This window comes from Phytophthora cinnamomi, assembly GCF_018691715.1.
Source record: "Phytophthora cinnamomi strain GKB4 chromosome Unknown Contig41, whole genome shotgun sequence".
Taxonomy (NCBI): domain Eukaryota; phylum Oomycota; class Peronosporomycetes; order Peronosporales; family Peronosporaceae; genus Phytophthora; species Phytophthora cinnamomi.
Genome location: NW_027150974.1, coordinates 308303 through 322385, shown reverse-complemented (window position 1 = coordinate 322385; position 14083 = coordinate 308303). Strand labels below are relative to the sequence as shown.

Below are 14083 nucleotides of genomic sequence, written 5' to 3'. Positions count from 1 at the left end.
GGCGCAGCTGCAGCTGCGACTGGGGGAGCTGCAGCAGGAAACACGGTGGTGGTCCCGAACAAAGAGCAAACCGGCAAGTCCGTAACCGTGACGAAGTACTACAACAATGGCCTATTGCAGCGATTCACAAGGTGGTTCAAGCGTACGTTCGGTAACTCCAATACTAGCCAGAAGTCAAGCGAGAAACGCCGACTTCGACAACAGTCTGGCACTGTGGCCAAGTTACTCGCCTAGTTTCAAAGACTGCAACCCCAATTAGAGCAATATGAACCAAGAAATACAGTAAAACCTATGTGTCTGTCTACAAACCGTTTAAGCTCCGTGACGACAATCTATCAATCCACCAGCACGCTACTATACTCGTGTCGTGGAACAGCGTGTGCTGCTTACTGGTGCAGCGCCTTGATCTTGGCAATAATGGCGGCGCCCATCGCCTTCGTGCCCACCACAGCGGACTGGTCCTTGGTCAGGTCGCCCGTGCGGACGCCGTCCAGCAGCACCTGCTCCACAGCCTTCTCAATCAGCTGAGCCTCAGCCTCCATCTGGAACGAGTAGCGCAGCAGCAGCGCGGCCGACAGGATCTGCGCGATCGGGTTGGCGAAGTCCTTGCCCGCGATGTCCGGCGCCGACCCGCCGATGGGCTCGAACAGGTGCACCTTGTCGCCAAGGCTGGCCGAGGGCATGAGGCCCAGCGATCCCGGCAGCACCGAGGCGGCGTCCGACAGGATGTCGCCGAACATGTTGCCCGTGACGATCACGTCGAACTGCGACGGGTTGCGAATGAGCTGCATCACGGCGTTGTCGATGTACATGAAGTCGAACTGCACCTCCGGGTAGTCCTTGGCCACGTCCTTGGCGACCTTGCGCCACAGGCGGCTGCAGTCCAGCACGTTGGCCTTGTCCACGACCGTCAGGCGCTTGGAGCGCTGCAAAGTTCACAACAACAACAGCAAACTCAGGTCAGCACCTCCTCCACACTCATTGTACACGACCGGGAACGTACGTTCATGGCCGTCTCGAAGGCAAACCTCATGGGCTTGGCGATCTCGGCCTCCGTGTACTTCATGACGTCCGTGGCCGTGTCGCCGTTGGTGGCGTGCTCGCCGAAGTAGATGCCCGACACGAGCTCGCGCACGATGACCATGTCCACGCCGTTGGCGATGATGCTGGGCTTGAGCGGCGACAGGTCCGGCAACATGGAGTAGATCTTGGCGGGGCGGATGTTGACGGCCAGCTGGAAGTTCTTGCGCAGGCCCAGCAGGCAGTTCTTCTCCGCGTCCTTCCACTTGGGGTCCTCCTGCGCGTCCGTGGGGCCGCCCACCGAGCCGAAGAGCACGGCGTCCGAGGCCGCCACCGTGTCCACGGTGGCCTGCGGCAGGTGCGTCTGGTGCTGCTCGAAGGCCGCGCCGCCGCACAGCGCCGTGGTGAAGGCGAACTGGTGCTGGAACAGCTCGCCCACCGTCTGCAGCACCTGCACGGCCTGGTCGCACACCTCGGGGCCGATGCCGTCGCCGGGCAGCACCGCGATCTTGTACGTCTTGCCGCTCATCTTCGCGTCGGTCTGTCTGGGGGTTTGAGCTCCGCGGGGCCAATTGGATAATGACGACGTTGAACCTCGCGCAGGGTAAGCCACGCACGTCCTCCTCCACCGCCGCCTGTGATTGGCTCAAAATTCCACCGAATGCGCAAACAGTTTAGCATTTAGATCTGTTTCAGATCAGAATCGATCCAGAGTCGAGTGATTATTTCCAAATAATTGCGACAAATATGATTTGTATTGCTTTTCCTTACCTCCCCACGCGCATTTCATTTCATTGCAATTCTACAACGCAATGTTGTTAAAAAAAAATAAATGGCTATGAATAGTGTGCCGCGCTCTATTCGGGCTTCCACACTCGTATGGAGCGCTTCGTGCTGCGAGGGGACGCGGCGGCGGCGTTGGCGGCCTCGCTGGCGGACGCGCCGCCCTCGGCGTCGCAGCAGCAGCAAAGGAAGCGGCGGCGGCAGACGACGATCCACCACGGCGACAAGGTCGTGTCCGAGGAGCGCGTGCAGTACCTCAAGGAGGAGCTGGACGACGCCAAGACGCCCGCCAACATGCTGAGCGTGCTCGAGGCGCTGGAGCAGCTGTTCGTGTCGCTCGAGATGCTGGAGAAGACGCGCGTCGGCGTGGCGCTCACGCGGCTCTCGAGGCGCACAGAGGCGCCCGAGGTGCAGGAGAGGGCCCAGAAGCTGCTCAAGGTCTGGAAGACGCGGGCCAAGAAGGCCATGCGACGCCGAGCCAGGCGGGTCGAGACCTACGGACGCAACTTCGCCGAGTGAAGCTGCACTGGCCAGCAGCTCTTCCACTATACCATTTTTATTATTGAAAAACACTACTCTATATCCTGTAGCAGCCTGTTGAGAAGGAGGCGTGGAGGAGCAGAAACTGCTGTATATTTCTCTAGCTTATTTTTTTGGTTTGTGGAGGTTGTTGAAGTTTTTTTCTTGATGTGATGGTTAGACACCCTGCGATATACGTCGAGAGCTGGAGGCGGTGCGAGCGCGCTGAACGGACAGGGTCATGTCGGCGCGAGCCAGGTAGGCCAAGAAGCCGAAGTAGAGGCAGCAGGTGCCTCCCAACGCGACGAGTCCGACGGCGCCGAGAGCGAGGCCTTCCAGGTTCGTGAAGATCAGGTACAGGTTGATGACGCAGACCAGCCCGCCCAGCATCCAACCAGTTACGACGGTAGCTCGGTTGTTCGCGAAGTCGCCCATGATGGAGGGCGAGCTGGTGAAGATCAGCACAGGCAGCAGAGCGAACGGCAGCTGGATAGACTGCAGCACATTGAGCAGCTCGTCCATGTGGTCACTGTCCGCGGGGTTTTGCTGGCTGAGGATGGCCACGGTCATCGCAGGAACGAGTGACACGCATCGCGTGAGAGCCACGCGCTTCCACGGCGAAAGGTGGAGCTGCAGGAAGCCCTCCATAACAAATTGGCCAGCGTACGTTCCCGTCATCGTAGAGCTCTGCCCTGCCGCCAACAAGCCGATGGCCCAAACAGTGTCGGCGTACTGTCCTAGCATGCCACTGAGAGCCACGCCAGCCTGGGATAAGCCGATCTCCTGGCACATTCCTTCACCACCACCTGCAAGCTGGCAGTAACCGTACGTATCACCGCTGGCAATTGCTCCAGGCACGCAGGCAGTGTTGACTCCGTTTGCGCTGTAGGATGTAGTGCAGTCCGACGAGAAGAACCCCTTCGCAAACACCGCCAGCACCGCTAAATTAATCAGGAACGACACGAACAGAGCAAGGCCCGACTCGATCGCGAAGTACTTGTTCGCCTCGTGCACCTTGCGTCCATCGTGCCGGTTCACTTGTCGAGTCTGTACCAGCGCCGAGTGCAAGAAGATGTTGTGTGGCATGATCACTGCGCCAAGGATACCGACGGCTTGCGTCACAGCGTAGCGGTCAACACGAGGCACGAAACCTCTCACCACATCTTCGGATGCTACGTCTCCGCGGACCAGGTTGGCACAGAAGCAAACCAGCATCACCACGATCAGTGACACGAAGAACGCCTCCAGCTTCCGAATACCGTAGCGATGCAGCAGCAAGAACGTGAACGTGTCAAAGCCCGTGATCAGACATCCAATCCACAACGGGAACCCAAACAAAACTTGAAACGCGATGGACGAGCCCAGCACTTCCTGGACGTCACTCGCGACAATGGCGATCTCCGTCATGATCCACAGCGTCAGCGATGCCCACCGAGGGTACACCGCCGTGCACATTTCCGCCAGGTTTTTCCCCGTGGCAACGCCCAGTCTTGCAGCCAGTACTTGCAAGAAGAAGCCCATGGCCGTTGCCCCGAACAGCACCCAGGTGAGCTGGTAGCCAGCATAAGCACCGGCCTGAAGGTCGCTCTCCAGATTCCCTGGGTCCACGTACGCGATGCTCATGAGCCACCCCGGTCCCGCGTACGCCCACAACGTCCGCCAGCTGCAGTAGATAAGATACCAATCATGAGTGACAGTGAGCAGTCACGGCACCAGCTACTCGTTGCGCAGCGCACCTGAATCCGTGCTGCGTGGGCTCCTCGTCGGGGGCCTGTACCTCCCCAACCGACAGCGCGAGCGCCTTGTCCACCGCGTCGTAGCTGGCCACGTCCTCCACCTCGTCGCCCAGCAGCAGATCCAGCTCCGACGCCCTCGTCTTCGGCATCCCCGAGGTCCCGGCCGACGTCCCCATGGCTGCGTGCGTCTGCAGCTCCAGCTCTCCCCTCCCACGCAGTGACACGAAGGTGTCGGTTATTTCGCGTCGGTCCTGGGGATTGGTTGCAACGGGGGCTATTTCGACCAATCCAGACGCGGATGTTACACGTTGACGTCGTCTGTTGCAGCTGCGAAATCATCGCGCGAAGCTAACGAATCGCGAGAACTCGGAACAGCGTTAAATGTGATTTCAAGGACGATTCTCTTTATTCTTGAATGCACCAGCTCGACAGTAAGTATGGGCCTGCAGAATGTTTTAGTCGGAGTCTGCGCGAAGATGATTCTTCTTCTTCGCTCTCACTGCCCGACTCGCTGTCGCTCGTAGACAAGTCATCGTACCGCGCTTCCGCAACGGTTCGGGCACAGCGTCACCCAAAACCTTCATCAGGTCGTCCACTTCACTGAGAAGGTATCTTCGAATCTACTGCCCGCCCGCAACCTCATGCCGGAGCTGCTACGGCCCATAATCAGCACTTCGTCAATACGGCTGCCAGTTTCGACCATCAGACCCTCATACTCATCGACGACTTTTCGAATGAGATGCCGTTACTAAGTCGATCCGCTCGCATCGCTGTCAGCATCGTTGGCTACCTTGCCCTTCACACGCTTGAAAAAAAAAAAAGGAACTCTTTCAATCCATTGCCGTCGCTGCTTGACCCTCTGGTATTGGTGCTTCCGCTCTCAGTGCTGACTGATTTGTCCGTCATATATCCGATACACGTATCAATGAACTCATTGATATCACCACTTCCGGATCCGCTTCCGCTGTCCGTATCGCTGGCTGCTTTGTCCTTCGTATACATGGAAAAGTATGAATGAACTCTTCGAATGAGAGATCACCACTGCTTGATCCGCTGTCAGAATCGCTTGATCCATGCGCGAGCACTGGCTGCTTCTTCATCTTCTTTGCTGGAGACTTTGTGGTGCGATAAGCGCTGTTTTCCTGCTGTTCTTGTTGTTGTTGTTGTTGTTGCTGCTGCTGCTGCTGCTGCTCTTGACCAATCGACTCACTCTCATCCCAAGTGGACACCTTCTTCTTTCCATTCGTCGCTTTGGTCGCGACGATGGCATCCTTCGTTTCTGGCTCGCTCACGACCAATTTGTGAGTGCTTTCCGAGTTTGCTATGTTCGCACTCGTGACGATGGTGTCGTTGACGGCGGCGAGGCCATCAGAGCTTGAAAGCAGAGCAAGTCAATACGACGCGGTTCAGACACATTTTCCTTGCTTCGTGTACGGTGTCGTCGGGTTAATCGGTGTCGTGCAAATAGCAAAGAGTGTGAATGCTGACGGAACATACTTGCACCCATGTACAGTAGTTTACTGGGATCGAGCACTCGATTGCTTGAGTGCGCGGCGTGCGTGTCAAAAGCATAGATAATCAATCAGTCTGCCCAGCGAAACTTTTGGCTAATTAACACAAGAATGGACTAGGTCGACTGCGACTTAGCTGGGAACACCTGTGTTAAGAAGTGTTGTATCTGGCATGGGTATAGTGTTTGCCCTGTCAAAGTGAGCTTTATATGTTGCTGCGTGGACATGCTACCTGAGTATTTGCAATTGTAGATAAATTATACAGGCTAGAGCGTCAGAACGAGACTCCCGATATATCCGGATTTAGAAGGGAACGATGTGTGGAAGATACAACTGAATGTGTTTTATATTGATTTTAATAACGGATAGAATCGGAAATAACAGGTATTAATTGTTACCCATCTCATTCTCACGCTCTTGGCCACTGAGAACAATCACAACGCCTAATAATATTTAGATGGAGAGCTATCGCTACAACAACAAGCAAAAGATGAAGTGTCCCGCATCTACTAAAGGCCCGCGACAGATAAGCTGGACTATATGGGAGCTGCTCGCCAGCATCGAAACACGAGAACAAGAACCGCACTCACGTCCATCAGCATCCAGTCTGTAGCACCATGCACCAACGCAGCTTTCCCCTCTGGAAGGCGGTGGTGCAGCTATCTACGGACCCGCATGAGAGTCGCATCACCACGTAGCAGAGAGCAAAGACTAAAGCCACACAACAGATAATCATAGGAGAGCTGAAGGTCCGACCTTTAGTAGTCGTTTGATATCACCTAAATGACAACGATGTACGTCAATTTAGTCGATTTGTACGAAAGGCGCTACAGACGTGAAGAATCAACCACACAGACAGACACACACACACACACACACGTTCGTCGTTTGAGGTGCATGTGTTTGATACAATTAAAAATTGCAGTGACTGACCTCTGTCTGCTTCGTCAATGCTGTCACTAGCCGAGGCTACGGGAACCCCACTGTAAATGAAAACCTTACCTTTTAGTACCATGGACTTAAATGTCTGCTGCAAACACGATTGCTCGTGGTGGTGGCTCTCGATACGCCAGTGAACATACAATCATAATTTTGAAAGGCTTTTTGTTGCGGGCAAGTTGCTTGGACTTATGGACGCAGGGCAGTTCGGTTGAAATGATCCCATTGTAAAGGTTGGTTGTGCTTCATTTGAGAATTCCACACATCCCAAGCCAGTCATGGCTGTCCTCAACAACTTTTCGACCATCGATTTTCTGATTGAAGACTGCTTTTGTAACGTAGGGGAAGCTTGATTTTGAAAAGGGCAAAATGAAAAGTGGTATTGTGACTTAAGTCCGTACTCTTGTACTCTAGACCAGCTGCCTCACTTCATGGCCACTCGTTGTTGAACGCAATTGTTATTAATAGTTGACGGGTCGTCCCGTAAACTTCACCTTGAAGCCGTCCCGGCAGTCGTCCCGTAAACTTCACCTTGAAGTCGTCCCGGCAGTCGTCCCGGCAGTCGTCCCGTAAGGCTCTGGTTTCTTCGTCTGTGTCTGGATCTCGGAATAAAATAAACGATTCTGATTGGCTGGCTGTTTATCCCCAGACAAGCCCACCTCGAAGGGGGTGGGAATTGATTGAGGATTTTATTCCGAGATAGGCATCAATTCGGAGAGGCAGATAATCGCGTGGTTGCCATGGAAGACAAAAGCGACTACGCTGCAGCGCTTGTGGCACGTACTCGGGGGGCACGGGAGGAGCGCGCATCGTCTCATCCGGAGCTTCTTCGCGGGCGGAATCTCCTCCGTCGCCAGCGGTATTCACAGTGGCGGGCTGCGCAGGGGATGGCGGAGCGCCGCATCCGGCGCGGGCAACTGTACAGCATCTCCATGACACTTGTTTGCATGCCGATACAGTGGATATTTCCAATTGAGCGTTGGGGAATTGCAATTTCGTTTATTCCGAGACCCAGACACAGACGGAGACGTGTCGCGAATTATCACGAAATTATAAATTACGTGCTCCGTAATAAATTACGAAACCAGTAATGTATATAACGCAATGCGTTACGGTTTTCTCGTATTTCGCGATAGTCACTCTCCGCTTGTGGCTGGCGCGGTAATCGCGCATGTAAAGGGCTCGCGCCTTTTAAGCAGCTCTACATGAGCTGCTTGCTTAGTTTTATCATGCTCGCGCTTGCCGTCCGACGCTACTACTTCCACTGAAACATGGCTGGTAACATTTGAGGGTTTCCTTTCCGACGCCGCTGCGTTGAGACATCACTTGTGGCATTTGACGGCATAGAATTCTTCCACGAAAGCCACGGAGTCAGTCAGATCTTGTCAATCCCATCATGTTAACCCGTTGAAGTTGCTGGGGTAACATTTCACAATATTTCACGAAGCTAATGATGGAGAGAACCTTGTGCTAAGTCGAGTTACGTGTTACGTGTTACGATCACGAGAAATGTGAGTGTATCTTCCTTTCAAAACGCAGAGCTGAACTGTACACCTACATGAGTCCTCTCTAACTGACCACGCGTTCCCTATCTGACTATGGCAAGGGACTATATATGAATTTCACTATAACAGTTCTCTAAGTGATAAAAAAAATCTCTATATTCTCTGATTGGCCCTCCACTTCTATTTCTCAACCAACCACCTTCCTTGTCCAACATCCTTAGCCACGCGAGTAGTGATTCTGAATTGGGGCAACCGATAATAGTGCTGCGATTTCTATCATTACTCCCCTGTCACTACAAATGTTGGGGTACAATGACACCAAGTCCTGAATAAACTGTCCAACAAATTATGCTTTACTGAATATATTCAAACAACAAAAATTGTATCTGCCTTCGAGATTCTGATCATCATCCAAAGAGGACGTGATACTACAAACAAGAAATGATGAATAAAATTGCGTGCATGCTGGAGGGCGTGTGGAATGATTTCGATCTTAGTGCGGACATCCTGAAGAGACTGCAAAAGCAGTTATCCTCAGTGGCAACGAGAACGATGAGCACGAATAGCACTTGCTTACTGCATGGAACTGTCTTCTCGTTTTACTTTCAACGTGAAGAGGACACAAAACGCGAGCAGGCGCTAGCGATGTGATAAAGCGTTCAGATGCCACTAGATAGTACTTCGGCACAAAGGGAAGATAATATACTGGTAGCCTTCTGAAAGATGTAGCCAGTTCATTACGTGACAAGGTTAAATGAAACAGCGTCTCGATTGGGTGCCACTTATGGATGTGTAGCTGCTCGTTACGCGAAATCAAGTTTGTGCCGCATAAGGCTGTTGGTCTAATATTTTGATCAATGCGAGCCTTCTTGCAACAAAGGCGTTTGTATAACGTGTGTTTTCAAGGAAGATCATCTTATTCTTGAACGCATTAGCCCGATCGTATTATTCAGACTAATATAACAAACCCTTTTTACTCCATCAGTCGCAGTCTGCGCGAAGAAGGACACGACTTGGTGACGTGCTTCTTCCACCACGATCTGATGCCGCCGAACCAGCCAGTGCTTTCGCAATTAGAACTGCTTTTACTCGTCGTCGAAGGAGCGTCCGTAGAAGTGTCCGAAGAAGTGTCCGAAGAAGTGTCAGGAGCAGTGGTCGAAGGAGCAACGCTGTCACCCTTGGTTGACTTAGGCAGACTCGGGGACAGCAGGTCGCTGCCGGTAGTCGACATTAAACCGTCCAAGTAGTCATTGCCGCCTTGCGTCGACACGGAGGCGGACTTGGACGCAGAGGTGGACTCGGAAGTGGACTCGGACGCAGAGGTGGACTCGGACGTAGAACTGTCGAAATATTTCAGCAGCTCGCTCAAGTCAAATTCACTAGATCCCGAGGCGGACTCGGACGTCGAGGCACTTGATTCGGACTCGGAGGCAGAGGTGGACTCGGACGTTGAGGTACTCGATCCGGACTCGGACGCAGAGGTGGACTCTGACGTCGAGGCACTCGATCCGGAGGCGACCGGTGTCTTCTTCTTCGTCTTCTTAGGGGCCTTGGTCGCAGCGTCGCTGCCCGATTCCGAGGCGACCGGTGTCTTCTTCTTCGTCTTCTTAGGGGCCTTGGTCGCAGCGTCGCTGCCCGATTCCGAAAGCGAGTCCGTGCTGCCGCTCGTTGACAGCGAGTCGTCCAAGTCGCTACCCCCCAGGGACTTCAGCAGGTCGTCCCACTCGCTGCTGGTCATGGAGAACAAGTCGCCGAATCCTCCGCTGCCGCTCAAGTCATCTAAGCCGCTGCCAATCGAAGACGTCAGATCGTCATATCCGCTACCGCTCATGGACAACAAGTCATCGAAGCCACTGTCACTGAAGTCGCTACCGCTCATGGACAGCAAGTCGTCCAAGTCGCTGTCGTCACCGCTCGATTCACTGGCCTCGGCGCTCGAACCACTAGCCTCGGCACTCGAGCCACTTTCGTCACCGATTGATCCAGAGGGGAGGACGGGCTTCTTCGTCTTCTTTGCCACCGGGGCCTTCGTCGCCGAATAGTCATCAGCACTCGATCCAGAGTCGACAACGGGCTGCTTCTTATGGGTCTTCTTTACCGGGGCCTTCGTGGCAACGTAGTCGCTGCTTCCCGAGTCGGACCCAATCTCCACCTGCTGCTGTTGCTGATCCATCGACGCACTTTCGTCCCAAGTGGAGACCGTCTTCTTTCCCTTCGTCGCTTTGGTCGCGACAGAGGGATCGTCCGTCTCGCTCACACTCAGCACGCGAGCTCCGTCCGCCACGTTAGCAGTCGTGGCTACGGCATCGTTGGCAGTGACGAAAGCGTCACTGCTCGAAAGCAGAGCAACCGAAGTTGCCAAAACAACGTGGCTCAGACGCATTCTCCTTGCTTGTCGTCGGGTTATTCGGCGCGGCGCAAATTACAAAGTGGGGCTGAATGGAATCAGCTCCGCCTCTAGCGGCTACACATCTCGAGATTCCAAGCCGAATGTTGTTTCTGAATATTTTACTCGTCGGATAGGATAGGCTCCCGCGCTGCAGAACATTGCACACGGGCTCTTTGGGATCAAGCCGAACTTCCAGTTTGAGAGGCTACGTACAATTGCTGTGGAAGGCGAAGACTGCAACTTGCTGGGATCGCGCCCAGATTGTTTGAAAGCACGACATGTTTGCTAAAGCATACTGGTACAGTACCTAATTCATGATTCTTTCCTGCTATGGAGCGATATTCTCCCTTTTTTTATTTGAGATTCCCCAAACCGCCAAGGCCTGCAAACAGCCGAGATAATAACAATGATCAGCTGTGGCTGGCTAGCCACATGCTGATCGTGTGAAAGCCAGCAGGAAACCTTACACACTTTACAGTGAATAATTCTGGGAGCCAATCAGCTCCAATCACTACACTTGGTTTTTGTATTTCATATTCTTTTGGTTACTTTCTTTAGTTATTAGTGTGTGTTATGCTCCTTGAAGTGTATTTTATGTGATTGGCATGCACATTCTCTATCAATCCCGACAGAAATTTCTGGTCAGATTACTATGGAGGATGCCGTTCAGTTTTATCCGTCGTTGTCTGTGCCGGTACATGTACCTACTGTACTGGTACGTACGGCGCATTACCACGGAAAATGGAGACTGTACCAATGGCTCTGGCTGTCGTACATGCATCCTACATAGATTCTCGGCGAGCTTACGACATGAGCCGTGGGTACATGTACCGGAATACTGTACCTACGGTTGTCCATTGCACGCCTTCTGAACGAGGATGCGGTGCGGTACATGCATTTGGCTGCTGTAGACCTGTCGACAGGTTACCACGATGGTAGACTTGGTCTCGATATCCACGATTCTCTTGAATTTGTTGGCGTCCGACTTTCTTTTTGTATGAAAACTTTCGCGTTTACTGTGTTTGCGGGCAACTGTACAACCAGTGTTACAGTGGGCAACTGCCCATAGTGCCAGCGAATGTGCTCGCGCTATTAATAGGTAGCTACTGTAACGCACGAAACTCAATACCACCCCTTATTGCAGACGCAGTACAAACTGGGGAGGGGGATACCGGTAACCCCCAAGGACCCATGAGCTTCTTCGCACACGAAGAACGGTTTCTTTGCAAGATGGCACCCTGCCGTAGAGCTGCACAATATTCGAGTGTCTGGGGAGATCAAACCAGAACTGCAGCTGCTTCAGGAGCGAGATCTCGGAGCTCGTGCGCTCTTCGCTCCTCATACATGTCCTATGACGCTCATAGAGCGTCTTCACAGTGACGGTCTGCACAGAGCCGTCGCGGTGGCGCGATTCACAGCGCCGCAAGTCCCGGAGCTTATTTCATCGCCCACTATCGTCACGTCTCGCTTGGGGATGAACCACTTGAAGATCGACAGAATACTCGATGGCTGCTGCTTCGCATAGCCACCGTTTCTGAAGCCTTAATGACACGAGTCTCAAGGGCCAGCGAAACCCGAAGTCGCTCTAGTGTCTCTCGCTTCAGGCCATCGAGTTTTCCGGCGGTGTCACCATTCAGCCGCGTGCACATTTCCAGCATCGCCGTCATGACTTCGTCGACGCCTCCTAGCTCGCTGATCAGCATGCGGGGAGCAGAACCGCTAACCAGTTCCCTCGGCTTGTGAGCTTGGTACATGCAGCCGCATCCTCGCTCCCAATCTGTTTCCCATGGTTTTCTTGGGATGTCCAGGCCAACACCCACGTAGATGTCGTCCACCCTTGCATTGAATTCGCGGGACGTGTAGGCGACCGTCTCACCGCCCGCGAGACGTTCCAGCAGAGCTTTGTGGCCCAGTTTTCTGAGTAAAGCGTTTGATGAGGTTGCCGAATACAACGCGCCAGTGGTCGTCGTGGGCAAGAACGGCATCGTGGGCAGCGTTGAGTAGCGCGAGGAGGGTCTGGCAGAAGACGTCGCATTCGGGCACCTGCCTGATTCGTTCTGGGAGAAATTTGACAACACTTCACGGTTTGGTGGCGACCCCGGTAGTATCGTCACGGGGAAGCTCCGGCTCGACGGTCTCCATGATCACGTCGTCCATCTTACTGACTTGCTGAGGCTACGGATGTGGGGGTACTTGAGTGGGGCTTGCGTTGCAAAATCCAAAGTGAAAGTTCTCTAATCGACGCTTGCCAGCATTGGTATCCGTCCGAGATAGGACCTCCGTGTACCTATACGTCTGAGTGTTTCACTCCCAGCAACCCGGCATATTTTCAGTCGACGCCCAGGTCAACAATAAAATCCGCCATTGTGTTCTCGTACAGTTTACTTTGTGCGCTTCAGACGAGACTTGGGTACACTGGAAATCGCCTGTACATGTACGCATTTCCCCTGAAAGTTGCCCACATGTGCGTTTTGCGGTGTGAGAACTGTCGTAGGATGAACATTCAAACTTGTGTACCCATTGCGCTTCCAACTTACGGTACAGTCAAACCTGTTTATATGATCCTCCCTATTTGAGCCTTGCCATTTATTTGATGCAAGCTTTGTTGCTACCAAATATTTTACTTAGTTTTTGTATAACCGCTGTTTATATGTATACAAGGTATATGAGTCACATTTTGTGTGACGTGGATGTCCGTCTGCCAATGAGATGGCAGAGGACTCCCACGTCAATTGCTAATGCATACCTTTCTGTTTACGCTGTACAGCGTAATAAAACATTGCATGGTTTATATTCGTTACATGCTATCCTACTGGTCAATATCAAGAATAATCATGATTATGGGACGCATAAACATGGAGTTTCATGCGACCTCATTGGCTAAAAATCCTTGAGATGTGCAAGAATCAAGTTTTCGAGCCGAACTTTTGATTATGGGACGCGAGTCGCATATTTGGATCAAGCTACGTTTTGGATTAGTAGATTCTCATTGGTAGATCAGGATAGAATTAGGATCTGAGATTGATAGACTTTAGGATGGGACCTGGATACTTGTTTGCGTGTCCAGGTCGCCAAGAACTACTGGTTGTGCGGCAGCAATGAGCCGACGCCAAACTAACGATTCAATCAATCACTTTTCAATTTCCAATCTTCCTCTCAAGTGTTCGACGGGCGCCCGCCACTGCGCCCTCAAGCTTCGGGTCTTCGTATCGGTTTGTGTGACATAGTAGCACTTGCCGTGTCAAGCTTCGGTTCAAGTTCAAGAAAGGTTTACTCGTGGCCACATTGTGGGAAGCGAGTTTTACCTGTGACTATTGGAGCCAGCCACATCGTGGGGAAGCTCTAGGTTGCGAACGTGCAGCTTTTGAGGAGCACACTTCGAAGAAGTGGGTACATTATCACTCCGTGTGGCCGGTGGAAATACCACGTAGGGGCTTTGCCTCCGCCTAGATCGGATTGTACCTAACCTTCGCTGTGTGCTGGGCTTTCACTAGAAGCCGGTTTAGCACCAGGGCGCCTGCATTGTGTCTGCGAAAGCGGAACTTTGTAGAAGTATAACGGTCCTTGGTTACCCGGTGGTAGTCCCTTGCCTCTTTTTCGATCTTTGGAGTCGGTCTATGGCCCGCTACAAGAAGGGTCACAACCAAAGCAGTAAGAGGAAGCATCAGAAAGCGAGTGACG

The 14083-nt window shown here is 52.8% G+C and overlaps 4 protein-coding genes across 4 annotated transcripts; 1 reads left to right on the top strand and 3 right to left on the bottom strand.

The window, feature by feature from the left end:
* Window positions 1-386: 386 nt before the first annotated feature.
* Window positions 387-1549, bottom strand: IUM83_17456 (3-isopropylmalate dehydrogenase; the record flags this gene model as incomplete). The annotated part of the gene is made up of 2 exons (XM_067942404.1): window positions 387-926; window positions 1004-1549. The coding sequence occupies 2 exons, from the start codon at window positions 1547-1549 to the stop codon at window positions 387-389; spliced, it is 1086 nt and encodes a 361-aa protein (XP_067791140.1).
* A 350-nt stretch (window positions 1550-1899) lies between these two features.
* IUM83_17455 (Transcription elongation factor A protein 1) lies at window positions 1900-2322 on the top strand (the record flags this gene model as incomplete). Its single annotated transcript, XM_067942403.1, has 1 exon — window positions 1900-2322. The coding sequence occupies one exon, from the start codon at window positions 1900-1902 to the stop codon at window positions 2320-2322; it is 423 nt and encodes a 140-aa protein (XP_067791187.1).
* Window positions 2323-2499: 177 nt separating this feature from the next.
* On the bottom strand, window positions 2500-4234 carry IUM83_17454 (Metal Ion (Mn2 -iron) Transporter (Nramp) Family; the record flags this gene model as incomplete). Its single annotated transcript, XM_067942402.1, has 2 exons — window positions 2500-3985; window positions 4059-4234. The coding sequence occupies 2 exons, from the start codon at window positions 4232-4234 to the stop codon at window positions 2500-2502; spliced, it is 1662 nt and encodes a 553-aa protein (XP_067791155.1).
* A 4752-nt stretch (window positions 4235-8986) lies between these two features.
* On the bottom strand, window positions 8987-10396 carry IUM83_17453 (uncharacterized protein; the record flags this gene model as incomplete). The annotated part of the gene is made up of 1 exon (XM_067942401.1): window positions 8987-10396. One exon carries the CDS (start codon window positions 10394-10396, stop codon window positions 8987-8989), a length of 1410 nt encoding a protein of 469 aa, XP_067791154.1.
* Between the last annotated feature and the right edge of the window lie 3687 nt (window positions 10397-14083).